This window comes from Equus asinus, chromosome 18 (assembly GCF_041296235.1).
Source record: "Equus asinus isolate D_3611 breed Donkey chromosome 18, EquAss-T2T_v2, whole genome shotgun sequence".
In the NCBI taxonomy this organism is placed as follows: Eukaryota; Metazoa; Chordata; class Mammalia; order Perissodactyla; family Equidae; genus Equus; species Equus asinus.
This window is the reverse complement of record NC_091807.1, coordinates 10073137-10095813: the sequence shown is the minus strand read 5'-3', so window position 1 is coordinate 10095813 and position 22677 is coordinate 10073137. Positions and strand designations below refer to the sequence as shown.

The 22677-nt window shown below is 35.7% G+C and overlaps 1 protein-coding gene across 4 annotated transcripts in view; it reads right to left on the bottom strand.

Moving 5' to 3' along the window:
- ROBO1 (roundabout guidance receptor 1) overlaps positions 1–22677 on the bottom strand; it is a 1064923-nt gene that overhangs the window by 461743 nt on the left and 580503 nt on the right. For all 4 annotated transcript variants that reach the window (XM_014867639.3, XM_070488682.1, XM_070488681.1 and 1 more), the window contains exon 3: positions 18131–18214. In XM_014867639.3, coding sequence (XP_014723125.1) covers positions 18131–18214 — 84 coding nt within the window. The remainder of the gene's footprint in view (positions 1–18130; positions 18215–22677) is intronic.

The following is a 22677-nucleotide window of genomic DNA, read 5'->3' as shown; positions in this document are numbered from 1 at the left end:
ACAGGAAACAACAAATGTTGAAGAGGATGTGGAGAGAAGGGAACCCTTGTACACTGCTGGTGGGAATGCAAACTGGTGCAGCCACTATGGAAAGCAGTATGGAGTATCCTCAGAAAATTAAGAGTAGATCTACCATATGATCCAGCTATCCCACTGCTGGGTATTTATCCAAAGAACTTGAAAACACAAAGGCATAAAGATACTTGTACCCTTATGATCATTGCAGCATTATACACGATAGCCAAAACTTGGAAGCAACCTCAGTGCCTATCAAGGGACAAATGGATAAAGATGTGGTATTTATACACGATGGAATACTACTCAGCCATGAGAAATGATGAAATCCAGCCATTTGTGACAATATGGATGGACCTTGAGGGTATTATGCTGAGTGAAGTAAGTCAGAGGGAGAAAGTCAAATACTTTATGATCTCAGTCATAAGTAGACGATAAAAACAACAACAAATAAACACATAGCATCGGAGATTGGATTGGTGGTTACCATAGGGGAAGGGGGGAGCGCAAAAGGGGTGATTAGGCTCACATGTGCGGGGATGGACTATAATTACTTTTTGGGTGGTGAACATGATGTAATCTATACAGAATTCGATATATATTATGATGTACATCCGGAAGCTATATAACGTTATAATCCAAGGTTACTGAAATTAAAAAAATAAGAAATAAAAAAATAATAAATAAAAAGATAAACATTATTTCTTTTTAAAATTATCATTTGGCTGAAATGAAGAGTGGAAGTAATTTTAAATTTAAAGAATAAAATTTTCCCTTAAACATTAGAAGAAAATTAACTGTTTTAGTTCCAGTAGAATACAGGTGTCTACATAAAAGGCAATGTAAACTATTCCTTATAAAATACTCAAATAATTCTCCACTATATGTCAGGATGCTAGCTCAATACCAAAAATATATGGTAGGCCTTTGATTTCCTGTTTTGTTTAAGGAATCCTCACAACTTTGTTTTTGTTGAATTGGCTGATTCCGTTAGTTGCACTTGCAAAGCAAATTTAAGGGAATATAGTATGAATGATAAAAACAATTATTGATTTTATCGACTTTTTCTTCTTTGATGTATAAAAATACTCCAAGATACATCTGTATAAATGTCTAATTTATGCAAGGTAGCAGAATTGATAGGAAAGTTACAGCTAATTTTGCAAGAAAAAGCACTTCTGTTATTGAAGGGTGGCCTTATTTTAACTTTTTCTTAGCATTTCACTTGTTTACCCATTAGATGCTTTAAACATTAACAAAATCCTAATGTCCATTCAACTGCTTTTTAAAAAGTTAATAATCATTCTAACACTTCCTTTTGAACTAAGATCTAGAAAAATTTATTAGATTACAATAAGGTAATAACAGAATTTGTTTCCAGAAGCTTCTCTTTGTCTCATTTTTACTTTAAAGACAAAGACAGTCATTAATTATTCAGTACCATTCTGAGTTTGTCCTTATACAACTTTTCTCCTGGTATAACTACTGTCATTAAAGGAAACTTAAGATAGAAATAGATAAAAGAGGAATAGGTTAAAACTAAAAGGAACTACGTGTACATTAAAGGCTGTGGTGAATAAGGGGCATCCTTATTAGTTCAGAGCAATGTCTTGGTTAAATTATAGAGTGAATAGTCTGACAGAGTCTCTTCAGAACATTTCCACTAATGAGGATTTCTGTGGCAAACCCCTATTCTAGAAATGGTAATTTAGTTCTGTACAATTCTTTGTGAAAGGACTTTGTATGTCTCCACTGATTCTTTTTAAATTGAAGACATCTAAATTGCATTTGAAAAAAGATAATGAACATATTTACCCATAATAATTATATGCTGTATATATTTTAAAGCATAAATTGAATGACATAGTATTTTATGTAGCTCTGCACATTCTTGATATTAAGTACGTCATAGTGCCTCTTTCTTTTTTTTAAAATAGAAAAATCAGTTTCAGGCATTTGCTTCTGGTTTAGATCTTTAAAAACTGAGGTCATGTCTGACCTGAATAGACGTTAAAATCCAAACACATCAAAAGCATACTTTATAAGATTTAAATCTTGGGCAAAAGTTCTTTTCTTCTTTCTTTTGGTTTTATTTTAACATAGCTGTGTCGATTTAGGGTACTTTTTAAAACTTCTATTATATATCATTTTTTAAATGCAGAAGCTAGCATAAAACATATGACAAGGAAAGTATGCCATATTACGTAATGGAATCTGATAGAACCCTAATAATTCTTAAAAATTAATGTTAATTTCTTAAAACTCTTTAATCTCAAATTATGAAATATTTCACGCATGCAGAAAGCTACATAATATATAATAGACACTCCTTTACACATCACATAAATGAATGATCATTAAATTTTTGCCACATTTGTATTACATTCTCTTTTTAAATAGAAACAAAAATTTCCACATATTACTATCGCTGTTTCTCTGTTCCTTTCTACCCCTCACTTTCCCAGAGTTAACTTGCACCTTTAAGTTGATGTAAATCATTCCAGGAATGTTTTTATATTTTTACTAGATATGTATGGTTCTCTTATTTCATCTGCAAAATTAAAGTATTATACTTAAGAAATTGATATATCATTATTATTAGTTTTTAAAAATTTTATTAGAACCAACCGCATAGCAGTAGAATTAAAATCGACTAGGCTGCTGCTGAGACTTCAATCTTTAAAATTGATTTGGGGGGAATAAAGAGCCCTTTATGTAACGGTTATTATGAAGTGTTCCATATTTTTCATGACCTTTGTTTCCCACTTGTATAATCATTTATCCTGAAATTCATTAGCCTCCTCCTGAAGAGAAGCACTAAAGGCTATATAAGTAACCATGGGTTAATTGGATAAGTGTGGTAATTTGAAAGCTTATACATGCTGACTGTGCAATTATTAATAATACATGAAGCTTACTACAGATAACTCCTACCTTGGTATGGGAAGCAACTGAGAATAGAGACTAGATTCTCTGGATTTGATAGTCGTGGCAAATCAGGAAAATTGCTTTAATTTGTCTCTGACTCAGTGTCTTTATCTACAAAATAGAGATAATAAAACTCACTTTGCCATTCTGTCATGAGGATTCTATCAGATGATGCCAAATAAACAGCACTAAGTGCCCAACCACTTAAGTCAAGTATAAGTTATCACAGTGAATGCGAATTGGCTACTTTTAACATTTTCAGAAATAAGTTACTAGCTTATTGACAGACCTGAAAGCCTTAAATGTAAAGAATTTTTCCTTTCCATGTTGCCTTTGATATCCCATTTCTTGATTAAATAAGACATAGCTTCTCCGGTGGACTTCTTGGGCTGACTAATCTTTCGGGTTATTTTGGGGGCCTAGCTCCACTTCTCCTTCCAGCGATTTTGTAAGTACCTAATTGCCTCTATTAAATCCTTTTCTTATTAAACTATCTAGAGTAATTTCTGATTTTTCCAACTCCAACTCCTTGCATAATCTTTATTAGGTTTTGGAAAAAGAGGCCCACGGTGCAGTAGACGCTGACTGTCTACACAGGACCTCCAGGATGAGAATCTGGGATTTGTTAACTCGCCTGTGTGATTTGAAGTGAGTGAAATCTGAATGCAATTAGAAAATGAGACCCTAGAGTAAATCTTAAAAATTCTAATCAAAAGAAAAAAAATTGTAACTACCAGTGGTGATGGATGTTAAGTAGACCTATCGTAGTGATCATTTCACAATATATACAAATATTGAATCATTAAGTTGTATACCTGATATATACCTAATATAATGTTATATGTCAATTATATCTCAAAGGAAAAAAAGAGAGACTCTGGCTATTTGTAGTATAAAGTGACAAAACAGTACCGTGACGTGTCACCTGTGGTCACCTGTAATGGAGTGCAAATTGAGGCAAGGCTTTCGTGGACTTTGTAGTTCCCACAATAGGCTATTATGACATTAAAGAATACAAGGACTATGTGGGTGGGCCTCCTGCTTCTGACTGCACAGAATCATTTAGAGAAGTGATACACCCAGCATTTTAAATTCTTGGCTTGAGACGCAATAAGGGGCATAGGGAATCTTTGTTGACTTATAGCCTCAGGGCTATTGTAGCTGAAAGTCTGACTCAGTATTGATGGGTTGGGGCCTCTTGTGTGAAAATTTAGAGCATTGACTGGGGAAAGTGCAAGAACGTGGAATGGCATTACGTCGATGGGTTCAGATCAACCTGAGCATTCTAACCCCCAAATTCCACTGATCCTCCCTTGCCAGCAGGTAGATCCCTTTCTTCCAGCTGGATGAAGCTGGATCTGCCTGACTTGGAGACCTTGGAGGAGTTATCATGCTAAAGGATATCCATTTACTTTATACCCCACTCCAACAGTCCTAATTACCTCCACAGCAAAGATCAGATTCAATTCCAAACATGTCCCAGCTACAATACTTAGCCCAGGAAGAGAAAGCTTACTAGATTTTGCTAATTTATATCAACAGAAACCTGGAGAATATCGATGGGATGTGACTCTAAATGTGCTAGACCAGAAAAGAAGAAAAATCATTTTAAAGTGGCTGCATTTATTAATGTGATTGGATTTAACAGAGATTCTGGAATCAAAGGGCTAGTTTGAACAGCTGGAAGTGGTTCTAGCTGTGTGCTTGCTATTGACTGAAACTTAGACTCAAATGATGTGTTTAGTAAATAAGTCTAGATGCTAGAAATTCTTTGGCATAACGGAGAGGGAGGAATTCATGTGGCTATCAGGGACTTGACATGTGGCTAGTAAAATAGTGCAAAAAATGTAAACTATCTCAATAAGAATTTTTATGTTGATTACATATTGAAATAATATCTTGTTTATATTAGGTTAACAAAATATATTTTAAAAACAATTTCACGTAGTTCTTTTTACTGTGTCTTAAAATATGGCTTCTAGAAAATTTAAAAGTATACATGTGGTTTGCATCTGTGGCATGTATTATATTTCTATCGGGCAGCATTGGAGTAGAGGAATTCAAATGTTTGAGTTGGTTTATCATTTGTGACGTATTTACCCATCCTCCAACTCTGTCTCCTGAAAAAGCCCAGAAGACAATTTCTTCAACAAGGCATTTGGTACAACACTGGAGAGAGGAGCTCCTGCATCCTTGAAAAGTGTTATAATGTTTGTTCTTTGTAGGCTAGCAATGAAGTTAGGAAGCGCGGCCGTTGTAATTAGCTCCCTGATTTCAGTGTGGATGATAGGGTCATGGAGTGGCCAAGCCCACATGGTAGCAGTTAACTACCAGAGACAAAGTGAGCATGGTTTTCACAGTGTTCGATGGACTTCCAAGGATATTTTGCTGTAGTTTACAGATCAGGAGTCCTTAGGATTGAAATAGTTGTGGAGTTAACAAAGTATAATTAAGTTTTAAATAAAAAAATTCTAGATGTGGTAAAAAAGAACTAACTGAGTCATGTGTTGGAAAGTCATGGTCCATCAGCCAATTGCCAGAACATGAACTCTCACCCAACGCATGGGCTGGGAGCCCCACGCTTTTTTTTTTTTTTCATTAATTCAGAATTAGTTATAATTTTTTTTTGTTGAGTTAATGATAGGTTACAATCTTGTGAAATTTCAGTTGTACATTAATGTTTGTCATTCGTGTTGTAGGTGAACCACTTCACCCTTTGTGCCCACCCCCCACCCCACCTTTCCCCTGGTAGCCACTAAACTGTTCTTAGTCCACATTTTTAAATTACTCATATGACTGGAGTCATACACAAATTATCCTTCTCTAGCTGTCTTATTTCACTTAACATAATTCCCTCAAGGTCCATCCAGGTTATTGCAAATGGAATGATTTTGTTCTGTTTTGCAGCTGAGTAGTATTCCATCGTATATATGTACCACATCTTCTTTATCCATTCGTCTGTTGATGGGCACTTAGGTTGCTTCCATGTCTTGGCTATTGTAAATAATGCTGCAATGAACATTGGGGTACATAGGACTTTTGGGCTGGGAGCCCCACACTTGAACGAAGCCCGGGTAGTTGTGAAAAAGCAGCATGCAATTCCATCAAATTTATGTACTATAACTTTCTTTTCAGACTTCCCTAAAGGAGCCCTGTTTATCAAGATGTCTGATTTGAAGAAAGGGAAATGCAGACTGTTTGATATTGTTGACACCTAGAAATCCAGAACACTACTGTGTTTCATTAGTCGAATAATAGAGTTTTGTCCTAAGTACGTCTGCCAATGTGCCTTAAAATCCATCTGTGACAATATTCCCAGTTATTGAATACGTAATTGAATCAACAATTAACAGAATAATACATTATCTCCTTGACCTATTGAATGAGGACTTTTTTTTTAATAGTGAGAGGCTTTTAGAATTGGCACTCTACATAAATTTTTTTTAAAGATTTTATTTTTCCTTTTTCTTCCAAAGCCCCCCGGTACATAGTTGTGTATTTTTAGTTGTGGGTCCTTCTAGTTGTGGCATGTGGGATGCCGCCTCAGCATGGCTTAATGAGTGGTGCCATGTCCGCGCCCAGGATTCGAACTGGCGAAACCCTGGGCCGCCAAAGTGGAGTGTGTGAACTTAACCACTCGGCCACGGGGCCGGCCCTCTACATAAAATTTTAAAAATCACATGAAATATCACATCTCTGTGAAAACACGAGGGAATTAGCCCCAATTTCAAGAAATTGAAATATATAGTAGGCATTTGTCTTTACCCTATCCCCATTAAACTTACCTCTTTGGCCTGTGCAGAAGAAAGACAGGTTTCAAAGAATGACAATGATTATTGTATACTTAATCAGGTGAATATTTAAATGTTAAAGACTCTTCCAGATATTGTTTCTTTACTAGAGAAAATCACCAGAGACACTGGCATATAAAATGCAGCTCCTATTCTGGCAAATGCATTCTTCTCTCTCCAGTAAATGAACAGTATCAGAATAATCTTGCTTTCGTTTGGTAGATACGGTAGTACGTATTCACTATCTTACCTAAGTGCTACATCAACTCTCTATCTTTATCTCTCTGTTTATCAAGATCATCTCATTATCCTCCAGTCAACATCCTGGTCCACTAGATTGCTGAAATCATGCTCATAAATCTTGGTTAGCAGTAAGCAGCAGTTATTCTATATGCCCTTGCAAAGCACAAGCATTTCAAAAGATGGAAGATAAATCTCATAAAAATTTAAGGTTCTTCCTAATCCCTGTGTATTTGAATGGTCCAACCATGTCAGGATAGTCTCACCCAAGTCAAAGATCAGTGCCTGCTCCTTAACCCATATTTTTCAGCAATACATCTGCATGTTGAGTATCTTTGGATAATGAAAGAAACATACCACATTTGGGTGAGCTAGTCCTTCCTATTTACCAACTACCCATAATGCTATCCATTTTGACTGTGAGCCAGAGCAAGAGAAGGCTGTCCTACTGATGCAGCTTGTAGTGCAGAGCAGCTCTGTTACTTGGGCTATTTGACTGAGGAAATCCAATTGTGCAGTAATGTGACATAGCATGGTGCTTCTGGCAAGTTCTGAGAGTAGACTCATAGCATAGACCACCTAGGGCTTAGAGAAAAGCAATGATCTCTTTGGAAAAATTAATCTTTTAAAATTCAGCTTCTGTCTTACAACTTGGATCTAGGAGTGATCGAACTTTGGGTCAAGGGAATCTAAATTCCTCCTCAAATCATGCAAGAATCATGAACTGGGTGATGTTTGATCTACATTGTAAAGTGGGATGTGCACAGCAGCATACCATCATCAAGTAGAATTGGCATAGGAAAAACAGGATTAGGCTCAAGCAGGTATTGAAAACAGAAAAATGTTTCATGTGCAGGTAGCTCCCATTTATGATGCATCTATTCCTGCTACACTGCCACTTTTCCCTCAATCCATACATATGGCCATCTGGGGTGGACAAAATGAATAACCAAGCCTGATATACATTTAGTTCTGCATACGTTGATGTTGGTTGGAAATGGACTGCTGTTGCATTATAGCCCATACAAGGATGCCATGAAGGACAGTAGGGAAAGTAAATCCTTGTTGTGGGAAGAACTTTGAGTGGTACAACTGTTCATCTACTTTACCTGGAAGGAGAGAAGTTTAGAGGTACGGACCTAGATCAATTCAGGGATAGTAGCCGAAGGGTTGGATGGATGTTTGGGGTGTTAGAAGGGAGAAGTTTGAAGAATGTATGACAAGAAAATCTGAGCAAGAGGTATGAGATCGACTCTTTGAAATGAATTCAGAATTGAGGATAACAGTGACCTGGGTAAACATTTACAGATGATCATGTGTTGCGTAGGAGGCTTTTAGTAAGCAGATGGCCATGTTGACCTAGATGTCATTCAGCTTCTTCCTCAACCATCTTACTGCCTGCACAATTGGCTCAAGAACAGTGTGTCCAGGGTAGCAGGGAGAGAGGTTACGTATGAACTTAATGACTTGGTATTACTCTCAACAAAGCTGAATGGCCACTACTGCTGAGAGCCCTGTCTGCCCATAGCACAGAGCAACGCTGAACCATCAACATGGCACAATAGTACATGGGGTCCATCCAGCCAACTTGGTGGTAGAGTAATTATATCGAACTCCTTTCATCATGGGGGAGGGAATACTGACATGTCCTCACTGGAATAGATGTTCTGCGAATGAATTTTCTTTCCTTCTCACTAAGCTACTGCCAGACCCACCATCTATGCATTTATTGTGTTACTTCCTTGTTCTGTAGCAGGTTATTGTGCATAACATGGTTTCTGAACAAAGAAATTATTTTTCAGTAATGAATTGAAGGAAAGGACTGACTATAGGCTTCTATAACACTGGAATGGCCAACTGAATATTCAGTATATTCTGTTATGGAACCATCTGGGTGCCTTATTAAGTAAAGTTTCTTTCCTCAAGGAAAGGGTGTATGTTCTGAAACACTGACAAATTTCTTGTTTCTTGCATTACTAGTCTAGTAGTGATTAGTATTGTTCTCCAAGTATTCGACTTCTGCTTCCTCCAAGCATCATGGTAGGACTGCACTTCCCTACTCTGTTGAAGTTAGATATCTGTGTCACCGTCTTTGAAAAACAAAAGAGCAGAAGTTACTTCTGAGAAGAAGCTTTTAAAGCCAATTCATGATTGTTCTTATTGCTGCTGTAATTACAGAAGCCCCTGTCAAGATGGCATATCTGTTAGCCTTGGGAATCTCAGTGACTATGTTGAAGAGTTCTCCTATCATGTAAAGCCTTAGGGAGACATAAATTTGTGTTGTGTTGCCTTGGAATACTTATCTTCTGTTGGCATGGAAATTTTGTTTTTGTGTGTTACCACAGCATAACCTATGGTAGTAACCAGCTATAGGTGTGGTACTAACCTGTAGCTAATTCCATAGTTTCTTTACATCAATGTAAATAATAGTAATTTTTTTTATTTTTATAGCAAAAGCTTATGTGCTGATTGCATAGCCCTCCAAGTATTAATTTTTTGAGATAAGCTGAAGTTGGACTGATGTCCATGAAATATGGATAAAATTCTATAGAATCGAATATAAGGAGAAAAAATGATCATTACCTAAAAAACTCTCTAAAAATTAGAGATTAGGAGGAGTTAGCCAATTTTCTTTTAGGTTTCAAAAAAAAATTAGTCAACTGCCAATTAGTATTTCCTTTTTATGAATGGGAAAGCTAACACAAGAAAGCACAGAATGATTTGCATAGGACCACAGCAGGAATCTAACCTAGCGCAGGGGTCACACTCTTCCAGTGACTGCGCACTGACAGCTCCTGACCGGAAGTTGAGCCTTGTGCTGTCGACATGTACTGCTTAGGAGGATTTGAGCGTGGGACTTGTCTCACTGGGTTACTAGGGAGTCATTTCCAAAGCCTCTACAGTCAATGGGGAGGATAGTTAAGCTAAAATGTTAATGGCATGGCGCACATTGCTGGGTAAATGAAGATTCTTACTGAATCATTCAGATAATTAGGGAGTCACTTGACTATAGCTGTTGTGACACAAGGATTATTTATTTATTAAAATTTCATTAAAATTTGCAGCCACTGTGGAAAACAGAATGGAGATTCCTCAAAAAACTAAAAATAGAACTACCATACGATCCAGCCATCCCACTACTGGGTATTTATCCAAAGAGCCTGAAGTCAGCAATCCCAAAAGTCCTGTGCACCCCAATGTTTACTGCAGCACTGTTTACAATAGCCAAGACGTGGAAGCAACCTAAGTGCCCATCAACAGACGAATGGATAAAGAAGATGTGGTACATATATACAATGGAATACTACTCAGCTGCAAAACAGAACAAAATCATTCCATTTGCAATAACATAGATGGACCTTGAGAGAATTATGTTAAGTGAAATAAGCCAGCAAGAGAAAGATAATCTGTGTATGACTCCAGTCATATGAGTAATTTAAAACTATGGACCAAGAACAGTTTAGTGGATACCCGGGGAAAGGTGGGGTGGGGGGTGGGCACAAAGGGTGAAGTGGTGCACCTACAACATGACTGACAAACATTAATGTACAATTGAAATTTCACAAGATTGTAACCTATCAATAACTCAATAAAAAAAAACTGGAAAAAAAAAAGAATACTAACTGTAGATAGTTTGTACACAATCTATACTAATTTTATAAAGTTAACTTCTACTCCTATTTTATGAAAGATTCTTTTAATTAAAATTAGTTTTCGGGGGCCGGCCCCATGGCAGAGTGGTTAAGTTCGCACACTCTGCTTCAGTGGCCAGGGATTTTGCTGGTTCAGATTCTGGGTGTGGACATGGCACCACTCATCAGGTCATGCTGAGGCTGCATCCCACATAGCACAACCAGAGGCACTCACAACTAGAATATACAACTATGTACTGGGGGGCTTTGGGGAGAAGCAGAAACAAAAAGGGAAACTGGCAACAGACATTAGCTCAGGTGCCAATCTTAAAAAAAGTTTTGGATTTTATCAATGCTTTTCCTGTATATTTTGAGATGATTAAGTTTTAATCTCCTTTTCCCTGATAATGTGAAATATTACATTGCTTGGTTCGAGACATTAAAACAACCTTCAATAATTGGGATAAAATAATACCAAAGTTTGTTAAACATTTTATGTTTCATAATTTGATTTGCTAATATTTTATTAAGAAATTAGGTTTTTATGTTCATGAATTATTTAAATTGAATAAATAAAATAAATTGGAAAAAAAATTTCATTAAAATTTCTTTTAAAAACTGTTAACCTGAATTCCTTACATGTATAGGTGCTCTCTCTTAAGGAAATCAGTATACCTATAGAAGGTCGGCCTTCTTTATGTTTCTGAGTATGTTTACTTATCCATACATCTCTAAAATTCATCACTTTTGGATACATTTTAAAAATCAAAAGCATCTTTTCAAAAATTCAAATCAAAACTATTCATGAAAAGTATTTTCTTCACTTGAACTTCTAATTGAAGAAAGAAAAATTAAATGCATTTTTCCTATTGAAATCAAAGTTTTGCCACTTTATAGAAGCTAAGACACTGTGCTCTTTCTTCCCCACCAGACAAACACAAAATGTTTAGCTGCAAAGTTTTCCACGTTGAAAATATATCAAATACTAAGTTTCATAGTCAATGCCTCAGTCAACACCTTTTTGGAATGACTTAAATCTCCAAAGTGTTCATGAAAAGCTCTAGAATTAGAATTAATGTTAATAATCTGAGGACAATGCAAAATTTGCTTTTTAATTTTTTTTAAATAATTGAGATAAACTGGTTTAAACTCTTTTTTCATAGAATCCCATTGTCATTAGAGGTCATCTTACTTTGTAAATGCTCAAATTCACTTAAAGCTTCCATGTCCCGTGTCCCATGTCCCTTAAAGTTCAGGAACACAGAGTTAGCCATGTCTACTCTCTATTGTCAATTATTATGTAAATGAAGCCATTTTTGGTTAAGTAAATGAGGGAACAACCAGATATAATGATCCAGAGAGGAGCCATGCATGGTGTTGATTTTAACAGAGTTTCGGTATTATATACCACCATGTGCTTAGCAAAACGCTGCATCCAGAGGAGGCACTCAACATGTGAATTTTGTTTGCATAAATGATTAGCCAGATATTTCATTCAGAGGAGGAGAGGCATTTTAGATGAACTTGTAAATTAGTCTGTCATTGTTTAGAGCCAAATATAAAATATATGTAACCACTAAAGTGTAGTATTAGTTTTAATGTGTTCTGCAGCTTATTATTTTATACTTTCTCATTTCCTAGCAATTTTTGTGGGATATTTTAAGTTAAAAAATGCACTAAAATTTGGATTTGGAAGACGTGTTTCTAGTTAAATGTTTACTGCTAAATATCTGTGCCATTTTGGTTAATCATGATAACTTTAAAGGTCTCAGTCTCCTCACCTATAAACTGAGGAATTTTGAGTGGATTTCTAATATTTTAACCATCTGTTGGAAGATGCAGAGATATAGTAGAAAAGCAGTTAATTATAATTAGAAAAACTTGAGATCTTGACTTATGGAAGCTCTTTAGACATCAGAGAACAAGAATGAATTCTCAGAAATTTAACACATAATAAAGAAGGAAAACATTTTGCTAAAAGCATTAGTAAACAATAAATATCAAGGATATTTCCCAGAAAGTTGGAAAGAACATGACAAAGACTTAGAAATTAGGAAAGAAAAGACAAGAGATTTAATGAATCCATCTAAGAGGTCCAATATCTCACTAACAGGAGTTCCAAAGGAGAGCAGAGAAAACAGAGATGGGGCACTATCAAAAAACAACTAAAAAAATTTCCTATACCTGAAATAAATGATTCTCTAATTTGAAAGGGCCCATCTAGTACCCAGAATAATCAAGGAAAACAAATAAACCACAAGCAAACACAAACAAGCCACCAAAATCACATCGTAGTAAAACTTCCTTGCTTTTTATGTTTTTGAAGTTTTATTAAGATGTGGTTTCTGGAGACTAGGCTTCTCTTAATAAGATGCTGAACCAGAAAGGAAGAAGAAAGGAGATTAGGAAACAGAAGATCCAACATGAAACAGTGGTGGAAAAAGGCATGGATTTAGAGAGAAACTATTCAGTTTGGGTCAAAAACATGGAGGGCTTTATGAGGGAGGTGTCCAGAAAAACCTCAGATTACTGAAATATTGGATATGATTAAGCATTTAGGAAGTTAAAAAATGCAATTATTAACTCCAGAAAATAAACAATCTCATACAAAGAAGAAAATGCAATTATAGTTTTCTACCTGGCTCTGCAGTAGACTCACCTAGGCACAATTTGCTTAGTCATACGAACGCAAACTCTGCCTGTAATGTAACAAAGAATGTGATAGCGAGAGAATGGGAAAAAAAGATTTACCAGATAATGTCTAAAACTGAAAAATCAAGAAGTACTTGCATATTCATGTTAAAAATATGAAGGAAACTATCAGAAGAAACATCTGAAAGAGTAAGAAAAGAGGTTGTTTAAGGGAAGTGTGTTCAAGGATAAGGAGGTGGAGTGGGGACCCTCTTGTTTTTGTTTAAAACTTTCACCCTATTTGATTTTTTAAAAAGATGTGCACTAGTTATTGCAATAACAATGAGCCTCGGGTGAGAATTAGCAGAGACCTAAAATATTGGTCACTAAACCTGTGCTGTTGTATAGAAGGAGCATAGCTAATCTATTTAATTTCTAACCACATGCTCAAATGTAGCATGTAGCCACAACTTTATTTAAATTAAAGACTCTGAGGTTGGGAAATGTGTAATTAATTTTGGACTACTTCTCTTCTGGAATATTGAAGCAGATAGCAGGCTCTGTCACCATTAGTAACAGCACATGTTACTACAGGTAAAGTGTTTAGAAAACTGCACTGAATACACGAAGTGATAATAAATGCTAGTTATTAGTATGAATACATAAATTAAAAAAATACATGTCACGATGGAGTTTCGTTTTATTTTAATTGTGAAATTATGCAATTAAGAATGTAGAGTGACAGACGAATCAGTGTCACCATCAATTAATAGTTACCTGTTGAGATTCCAAAATATAAGGCAAAACATGGTTTTGGGGTTGCTGTTTGTGTGCATATGGACAAATATCCTAATTTGTCCAGGATATTTTAAGAAAGCATGTATTTTGTTTTCTTCTAAACATAATTATAACCAAACTTTACTTGGAGGTAGTGTTGATGAGTAGAAGACTCGATTATCCCCATTTGAAATTACTCTGGGATTTCTGATATTCTGACATGGATAGATTTTTACTTAAGTTGACATTGACATAACTCTAATAATTGCTCCGTTTTAAGATTTTAAAATTTGCTTTTAGCTTTTATTTCAGTATGCTGCTGTAAGCAAAGGAGGCCAATCCTTAAAACAGACTTATGAAGATGGGCTACATTATCTTATCTTTAATATGTAGAAATGAGGACAAAGGATATATATTAGACTTTAAAAATAAAATTTACAGACTTCTTTTGGTACTCAGAGAAGTGGATAAAGTTAATTTCTTTCATAATTACCAATTATTGCTTTCTAAAAAGATTAAGAAGCTACTAAGATGTCATTAGCTCCCACTTATTCTCTGAATTTCTAAGTATCAATAAACTTCTCTTTAAATTTTATGTCACTGACTAAAGCTGTACATGGATTATGCATGTATTTCAGACATTTGATTATTTTTAGACATATTACTTAATTTTTCTGCATTTGTAAAACACCATATGCTCTTCCGGAAGTCAAAAACAATGTACTCTTTTCAGGAGCTCCTTTAAAAAAATCATTGATTTTTATATATTCAACCTCTTTGGGATGTGTGTGTGACCCCACAAAGTGCTGATTTGAAACCCCATTTTACTTGTTCTTGCAACAAAGGCTATATATTGTGAGCTGTTAAATAATCCCCAATATTTATGACACACATGGTTAAACAGGAAATGGGCTACTTCTCTGCAAATAATGCACAAGTCCATTTTAATAACACACCACAGAGCCACCTTAGAAATTGCTCTGCATTCATTGATTAGTGAGACAGAGACTGAAATGTTTTTAAACCTTACATGGCTTTGTAGTATTGTATCTGGAGATAGCAAGGAGAAAAGGAATCAATATATGTTTCTTCCCTGAACTCTATATTGCCATTTTTTCCTGGGCCTCTCAATTAAATCACTTATACAATTTAGATAAGTATGGTATATGATTTAAGCAGAAACTACTATTAATAAGAGGTTATCATTTGTTGACTAGATCACTAATAAGACTATAAATTCATGTGCATGATATGAGATCTGTGGATTCTAGTTTGATGGATCAATGTGATAGTGATGATCTCAAATGGTTTGAGTGGCAGAGCAGATGTTGTAGTGACAAATTAGCTTGCAGGAGAAATTACACTCTTTGTTATGGTCAAAAAAGGGAGAAGTGGGGAGGTATACATGTGGATTTTAGTGAATTGGTAATCTTCTTTTGGGACGTTTCATGTTCCCCAAAATATATTTTCCAGAATTGTACAGAATCCTCTGGGAAGCTTTTCTTCTTTACATATATGGATGTTGTGGGGAGACAGAAAAGACTCACACATCAGCTCAATGAGGTGAAGCAACATGTACTAAAAAATAAACTTCTAGTATCTACAATTCGCATAGTCATTTTGAGACATTGTGCAAAAATACAGACAAGAACAATCCCTGATACACTTACTTGTTAACTTTCATGGATATTTATCTTGCAACTAAATATATCAACGATTTATTTGACAGCTGCTTTGTATATTCTCTGAGTTGCTTAATATTTATATTTTATTTCTGACAATGTTCTTGCTGCTATAACCAAGGTTACCAAAATCTAGACATGTTAAACTCTCGACAACTTACATTAAATATGTAAAAATGTTCCTGAGCAGATAGACCATCTCACTTCCTTCAGAACTGAGTTACCTCTAGTAAAAAGATTCTGTCAGCTCATATAAATGGGATCATAGTAAAGGAAATTCACACACACACCCCCTTACACTCACACCCACCCATATACATTCACACAGAAGATTAAGAATCTGTGGGTAGTTTCAAGTAATAGTTCGTATGATTATTTCAACTTCAGAGCCAATTGAGATCTTCCTTTATAATTATCAAGCCAATAAAAATCATTCTTTCCATCTTATTATCACGTCTAGTGCAGGTTTTAAGGAGCAAAAAAGGGAAAAGGTTAATAGTAAATGAAAGAGACACAAGTAGCATGTTTAATTCACATAGTAGAAAAGAAGTTCCTGAATAATCAAGAATTTACCAAAACAAAATACATTGAATAAACTTCTTTTGGTACCAGAGTGTTGTAAACAGTTAGTCTCAGGAACAAGATTATTTGGAAGATTGTTTTCCAGTCACTTTGCATTAAACGTGCTGCTTTAATTTGTTCCCTTGTAGCATGTAAAGATAACTTTATAAGTTTATTACCTCCTATTAATTCACCTAATGATATGTTCAATAGCAGAAATCTGACTACTGATTAACCCGAGGGAGAAAAATAAATAGGAATGAAACATTCAAAAAATGCTACATTTAGTCTTAAATGCATTGTAACTTAAGTTCTCTTAATTCAATACTCCTACATGATTTATGTATTGCTTATATATTAATTTCTGGAAATCCATAAAAGACAAAGAGCAAACCCTATTAGCGTATTTAAACAATACAGTTGTTTAGAATGGGCGAGCAGAAGGGAATAGAACTAAGATGCATTGGCAAATGAGGACCCATGAGAAAGAGCACCACCTCAGATTCCTCCTTCCATGAATATGAACTTCCTTGGTATTTATGGTATTAAGAAATGACATTTGCAACTCTTGTTCTAGCTAAGTTTCAGAAAAAGTATAACTCCCTCACCATCTCGTTGCCAACGGGCTTTGATTTGTTGATCTTTTAATCTCAGTTTTTATTTTGAAAGATAGATAAAAATAAGTTATCTGTAAGAGTAAAATATGATAAATATTAAAGTTGTTTATAAAGGTGTTATTAATTTTAGCACTTATTCCAAGTGTTTAAAACCTGATATCATGTAGCCAAGGGATAACGTTGCAGAAAATTATTTCTATGAAGATAGTGAGATGCTTCTAAAGTACTAGTTTATTATTTTATACCAAAGTGAATTGTGTCTATTGGGTTATTCTCTTTTCAACACAATCATCTGTAAGATCATAATGCTACAGATGAGTTTCCCATTATCTCTAATCCTTACTACCCTACCACACACACACACACACACACACTCACAACCTATCTACCTCCCACAACCTAGCAAAGTCTGTGGAGAACTGTGTTAATAAAAACTAATAAAATATATAATAAACAGCTTTATAACAAGACCACTATCACATCATTATCTGATTAAATGGGTTATAAGTGATGTACTTTTTTCTTTGCCTTTATCTAAAGATTTAGTCAAATTTTCTCAGAGTTAGATGTGTAACTTATGTAATTACATTTAGAACCCCACTTACAAATTCTGTGCAGAACATTGAAATATCATTCTTAGACATTTATAATATGAATTATTTCCAACAAATTCATTAGTTAATTTACTACTTTATGCTGGTGTACACATGCATCTGGTTAAGATGTGGTTCATGGATAAGGTAACAATAAGTCATGCAAAAGGAATCCTGAGATATAAAATGGTAGTTATGATTTGCATCACTCTTGTTAAGAGTTTGCCTTCTGTTGTTTATAAGACTTCAAGTGTAACCAAAAAAAACCTACAGATAATTTTCAAACCCAATTACTTGCAGGTAGTCTTTTATTTCTTTTGATTGCCATTTAGTTCAATATGAAATCTCTAAGAAAATAGTATTCATCTAAACAGAACAGCAATATCAAAGTTCCAGTCTGATAAGCATTCTTTTATATTAAAAACAGACAATAAGAAGGCATGCAGTTTTCATGTTAAATTATTTTTCCCCAAAGTGTTTACTTTAGCAATATGACCTCCCAGCTGAAGGATGAAGTCCAGAAAATGAGGACAAGAAGTTGTTGTGGTTGTTATCCTAGAAGCAGGATGATTAGGTAATTTTATACAGGTGGTTGATGACTGATGGAAGAGGAGGCAGTTGAGGAGGAATGGATAGTTAGTATTCGGGAAAGAAACACTCTACCTGTATAGCCCAGCGAATTGTCATCGTTATCAGAGGTGGGGATCGGCGTCCCGTGGTCGTTCCCCGTTTCTAGGTCTTCAGGGTCTGTCGGAAACAACACCAGAGCTGCTGATGGGGTCACGGTAGTAACAGTAGTTGCCATTTCGATCATAGCATGTCCAGACACAAGTAAATCCACATGTGACAGAAAAACACACAGGGACAACACACAGCACACTTCCTCCTCGCTCCTCCTGCGGTACACTAAGCCGGGCGAAGGTCTCAGCGTCATGGCTTATACTTTCTACTTCTTCTCCTTAATTTCCCTAATTCTCTGCTCTGCCTGCACCTTTGCTGCACTTCAAAGCTGGCGAAGGGCTCTGACTGCCCTCTGTGAGGCCGCCAGCACGGACTGAGGGAGCATATGGAGGAGGGAGAGGGCAGGGTGGCTGAACGCTAGCATTGCTAATTTTCTACCTTATTGTTAATCAAAGCTATTGACTGCGATCACTCCCCATCATCGCTTCATCTCCTGCCAATTACAGACTCAAGGGACTGTATCTCATATGGGTGTGTGGGGGGGGAGGGTGTGGGGAAAAATAGGGTCTTGTCAAATAAGAGGGTGGATGATAAAAATGTCATACTTTTTCTGAGAAACAGCGAAGAAAGCAGGGCAAAATCACATCTTTCACAGGTCAACAATTTGCCATCTTAAAGGACTGAGATAAATTTACTGAAATGAATGCAGGAGTAAAACAACACAACTTTGCACATTTTGGTCTGAATATTTAAAAACATTCCAAATTGATTGAGATTCTATATTACAGTCACCCAGATAAGTATTTTCATTCATCCGTTCTTATTTTCCTGGAGTAAAAGAAATGCTTTTATATGTTTTTCAAATTGCACATTCATTTTCTTACATAGAATTTTAGAGATGAGGCTAAGCATAATGACACTCAAGTTCCCATATCCAGAAGCTGAGGAGTAATATAAATTTATGAAGAAGCCCAATGACATTGCTACTAATTTCACTTGTGCTCAATCACTCTACATGTCATATCTATGTGTGTTAGATAAATATGAGCAGGGTCTCTCTAGCTCCATTGCTGATAAGCAGACGCAGACACGATAAAACCCAAGTGTGTACCTCCTAAATAGAATACTGTGGAGACATAGGTCATTCAAGTTGTGGTGTTCTGGAGGCTTTTTATCACCTTAAACAGCATCTGCAGAGGGTTTCTCAGTCGGAGCAGTGAGGAAGCACAGCTGTTTACCGGAGGAAGAAAACCTGTCAGTTATGAATGAAGCAGCGAGTACGCTCAGGTAATGCCCCTCTAGAAACATCACAGGGGTCATTAATTTTGTGTCCTCGCTAGTTTTTTAGCTAAGTTGACACATTTTGTCTTAGACACAGCTATTCAGGGATGATTTAGAAACTTTTAAAGAGGATAAAAAGTCTAACATGGGCTGGCTTTGTGGCTTTTGTGTAGAGCAAATTTATCTACTCCATGTGCCAGCTTTCCTGCTCCCCACCCCAAGTGTCATTTAATTAACCTGATGAGGTTAAAATGAAGGGGAAAGAAAGGTTCAGATCTGTGCAGACAAAGGGGGAAATGCTCATGATTGCTCGATTCCTCTTGCCTTTCCAGTGATGGCTGTTGTCACGTTTGTCCTTAAAACTGACTCTGGAAGTGGTAGAGCGGGGACAAGTCCACTTTCTACCCCTCCAGCCTGTTAACTCAACTTGTATGCACAAGTGGTTGACGTCAGAGTTTTAGTCACATCAATAGGACAACATGGGAAACGGGCATTTTTTTGTATTTTGAGGCAATATTTGTACAATGTTCTGCCGCAAACTGAGTAACCTTGTTCGCGCAGGCTCACCAGATAAAGGAGGTTGATGGAGGAAGATAAACAGAATGTACTTGTTCAAACAGATTAAAAGCCTTTTAAGGGGACCTCCCCTGCTTACCTACAATCTTGTTTTAAAAGATACAATGTGTTTAGGGTCACCATAATTTTAGACAAATTATTCTTAGTAACAAATGCAGCTTTTCAAAGGAAATACTACTTTTAATTTATGATGGAATAGTTTACTCAATGTGGATACATACATTTCTAATCACTCTGTTAAAAAAACAATAAAAATCCATCCAAATCCACGACATCAATTAAATCAGTTTTAATACAAAATCCCAAAACTTTTGGGATAAGATTTGCGCCCCCTTCATTACTGAACCCACCCTGAGAATAAGGACTTCCTGTAAAAGCGACAGAGGTGAGGAAGGAAGTTCACTGCCATTTGAATCGAGGTACCTAAATCTGTTCACAGTAGATTCTTCACCTGCATCTAACTGACCCTAAGCGGTATCTAAATTCGCTTGCCTGTTCTCGCCCCTCACCCTTCTGGCCCTTCTTCAGCTCAGGAAAGCCTAGACTTTGCACTAACCTAGGAATCTTGCCATATCTATAAAGCGCCTTCTATGTACCTGTTTCTGTCTTTAATTAATAATATTCTAGACCTAAAGGAAACAAAAAGGTCCATTTTTACTAACTTCACTCACTTTTTTCTTCCCCCTTCTTTCTGTCAAAAGATGATTATAACAGGAAATAACCATTTGACTCACCATATGCAACGTGAAGGACTAATTCAAAGAGAGTCCAAAAGATATTTATTTAAAGTTTTTGTTAAACAGTATTGATTTATGTGAGCCATAGACTAGAACATAATGAGGTAAGAGATTATGTAGAGCTTACAATGTCTGAAGGAGGTCTTCTTGGGTCCCAAGTCTGAATTTGGGATGGTCCAGGCCTGAACTGAAGTAGGTGTGGCTGCCATTGACAAAAGCTGCCATCACATCTGGAAATGCACCTGCACCAGGGGTGCTGGGTTTTCTGTGTCTGCTGCCCCCATGAGACTGTGGATTCTTGAAGGTTAGGGAATCTGTCTATTTCACGTGTGTACCTACCACTTTACACTGGACTTTGCAACATTGTATGGGCTGAAATGTTTTCTTTTTCTTTAAGATAATAAACTAATTAATGAACAGAGCATGACCAAGAAGACAAACCTCACTTAAGGGCTAGGCCTTCAATCTGAAACAATTTGAAAATACAAAACTGCACTTTCTGTACCAGTGTCTTAGTCAGAAAAATAAAAACTCGCTTTAAATTAATCCAAATGCTATTGTACTCTATCTCCAGTATCCGTAAAATCACATAAAGCATTTTCCAATATAAACAAGTTTTGAATCATAAAATCATAGACATTCAGGGTTGGAAATGTGCCAGACAGACCTCACAACAATCTTACATCAACTACAGATTCATCTGAAGTTAGTGGCCATTTGGCTTTCCTTGCTTTTCAAAGAAAAAATTTTCAATTTTACAATTAAGTCCTTTCTTTTATGTTCTGTTAAAAAAAACCCGCTATTTTTTAGATTCTAATTCCATTTCTAATCTGTGGGGCCACATGGAACTAATGCCTCATCTATGAAAGCCGGGTTCCGTCCCAACACTGTTTCACAGGGCTCCAGACTTCATCCTTTTCTTGTTCAACTAGCTCTCTGTAGATATCTTCATAGAGGCTCAGGGGTTCAATTTTTTTTTTTATAAGATGATGCAAATTCCACATTTCTTAATTAGATATTCTACCAACGACCAAATCTTGTCTCCACTGCTTATTCAAATTCACATGGATTCCAAGAAACCTCATACCTTCTCTTACTAAATACTAAACTCATCATCTTTTCCTTTAAACTACTCCTTTCCTATATTCCCTATGTATGTTAAGAAAGTCATCAACATATTATATTTTTAATATTTTAGAACTCAGTGAAATTTTAGTTTCTGGGGTTAAAACTGAACTCTGGCCTCTAGGCTTACTGTTTATGCTGGATTTTGCTGCATGTTTTATTTTTATATTTTTTGGAAGGGGTTGTATGCCTCATTAAAACTTATAGTATATAAGTTTTATATATATAATATATACATAAAATCTTATATATAACCATATAACATATATATTATTTATACAAGCTATATAATATATGAGTGGGCCATCTTACAGGTCTTTCATAGATTTAATAAAAGCAACAATGACAAGAGGGAATAAAGATCTGTGTCTTCCTTTGCAATGGAAATTATGCATTTAAGGAAACTTTAAATGCAACAATTCAATAAAAGTGATACAAGTTTCTTTAATAAGTAAATTCAATAGCAAATTTGAAATTTTTTAATCTGTATAATAACATCTTTACTAAGATTTCCCCAACACCTATAAAAATATAAGGGAAACTTCGAATTAGAAAAATCATTATATTGCAACTTTTGGTAAAGTAATTCATTCGCGCAAGCATCATCAGTGGATACTAAATCTATAAGAAGAAAAATGGTAGGGGACACCATATTTCACAGTGCCAAAGTATCACTCCAGAGATTATTTGCTAACTGCAAAGGGGAAAATGTAGTTTTATGATGGATAGATCTGGCAGTAACCTCTTGAACTCAGTAATCAAACTTCATATCACCAATAGTGAGTAACTAAGATGGGAAGACAATTGTGT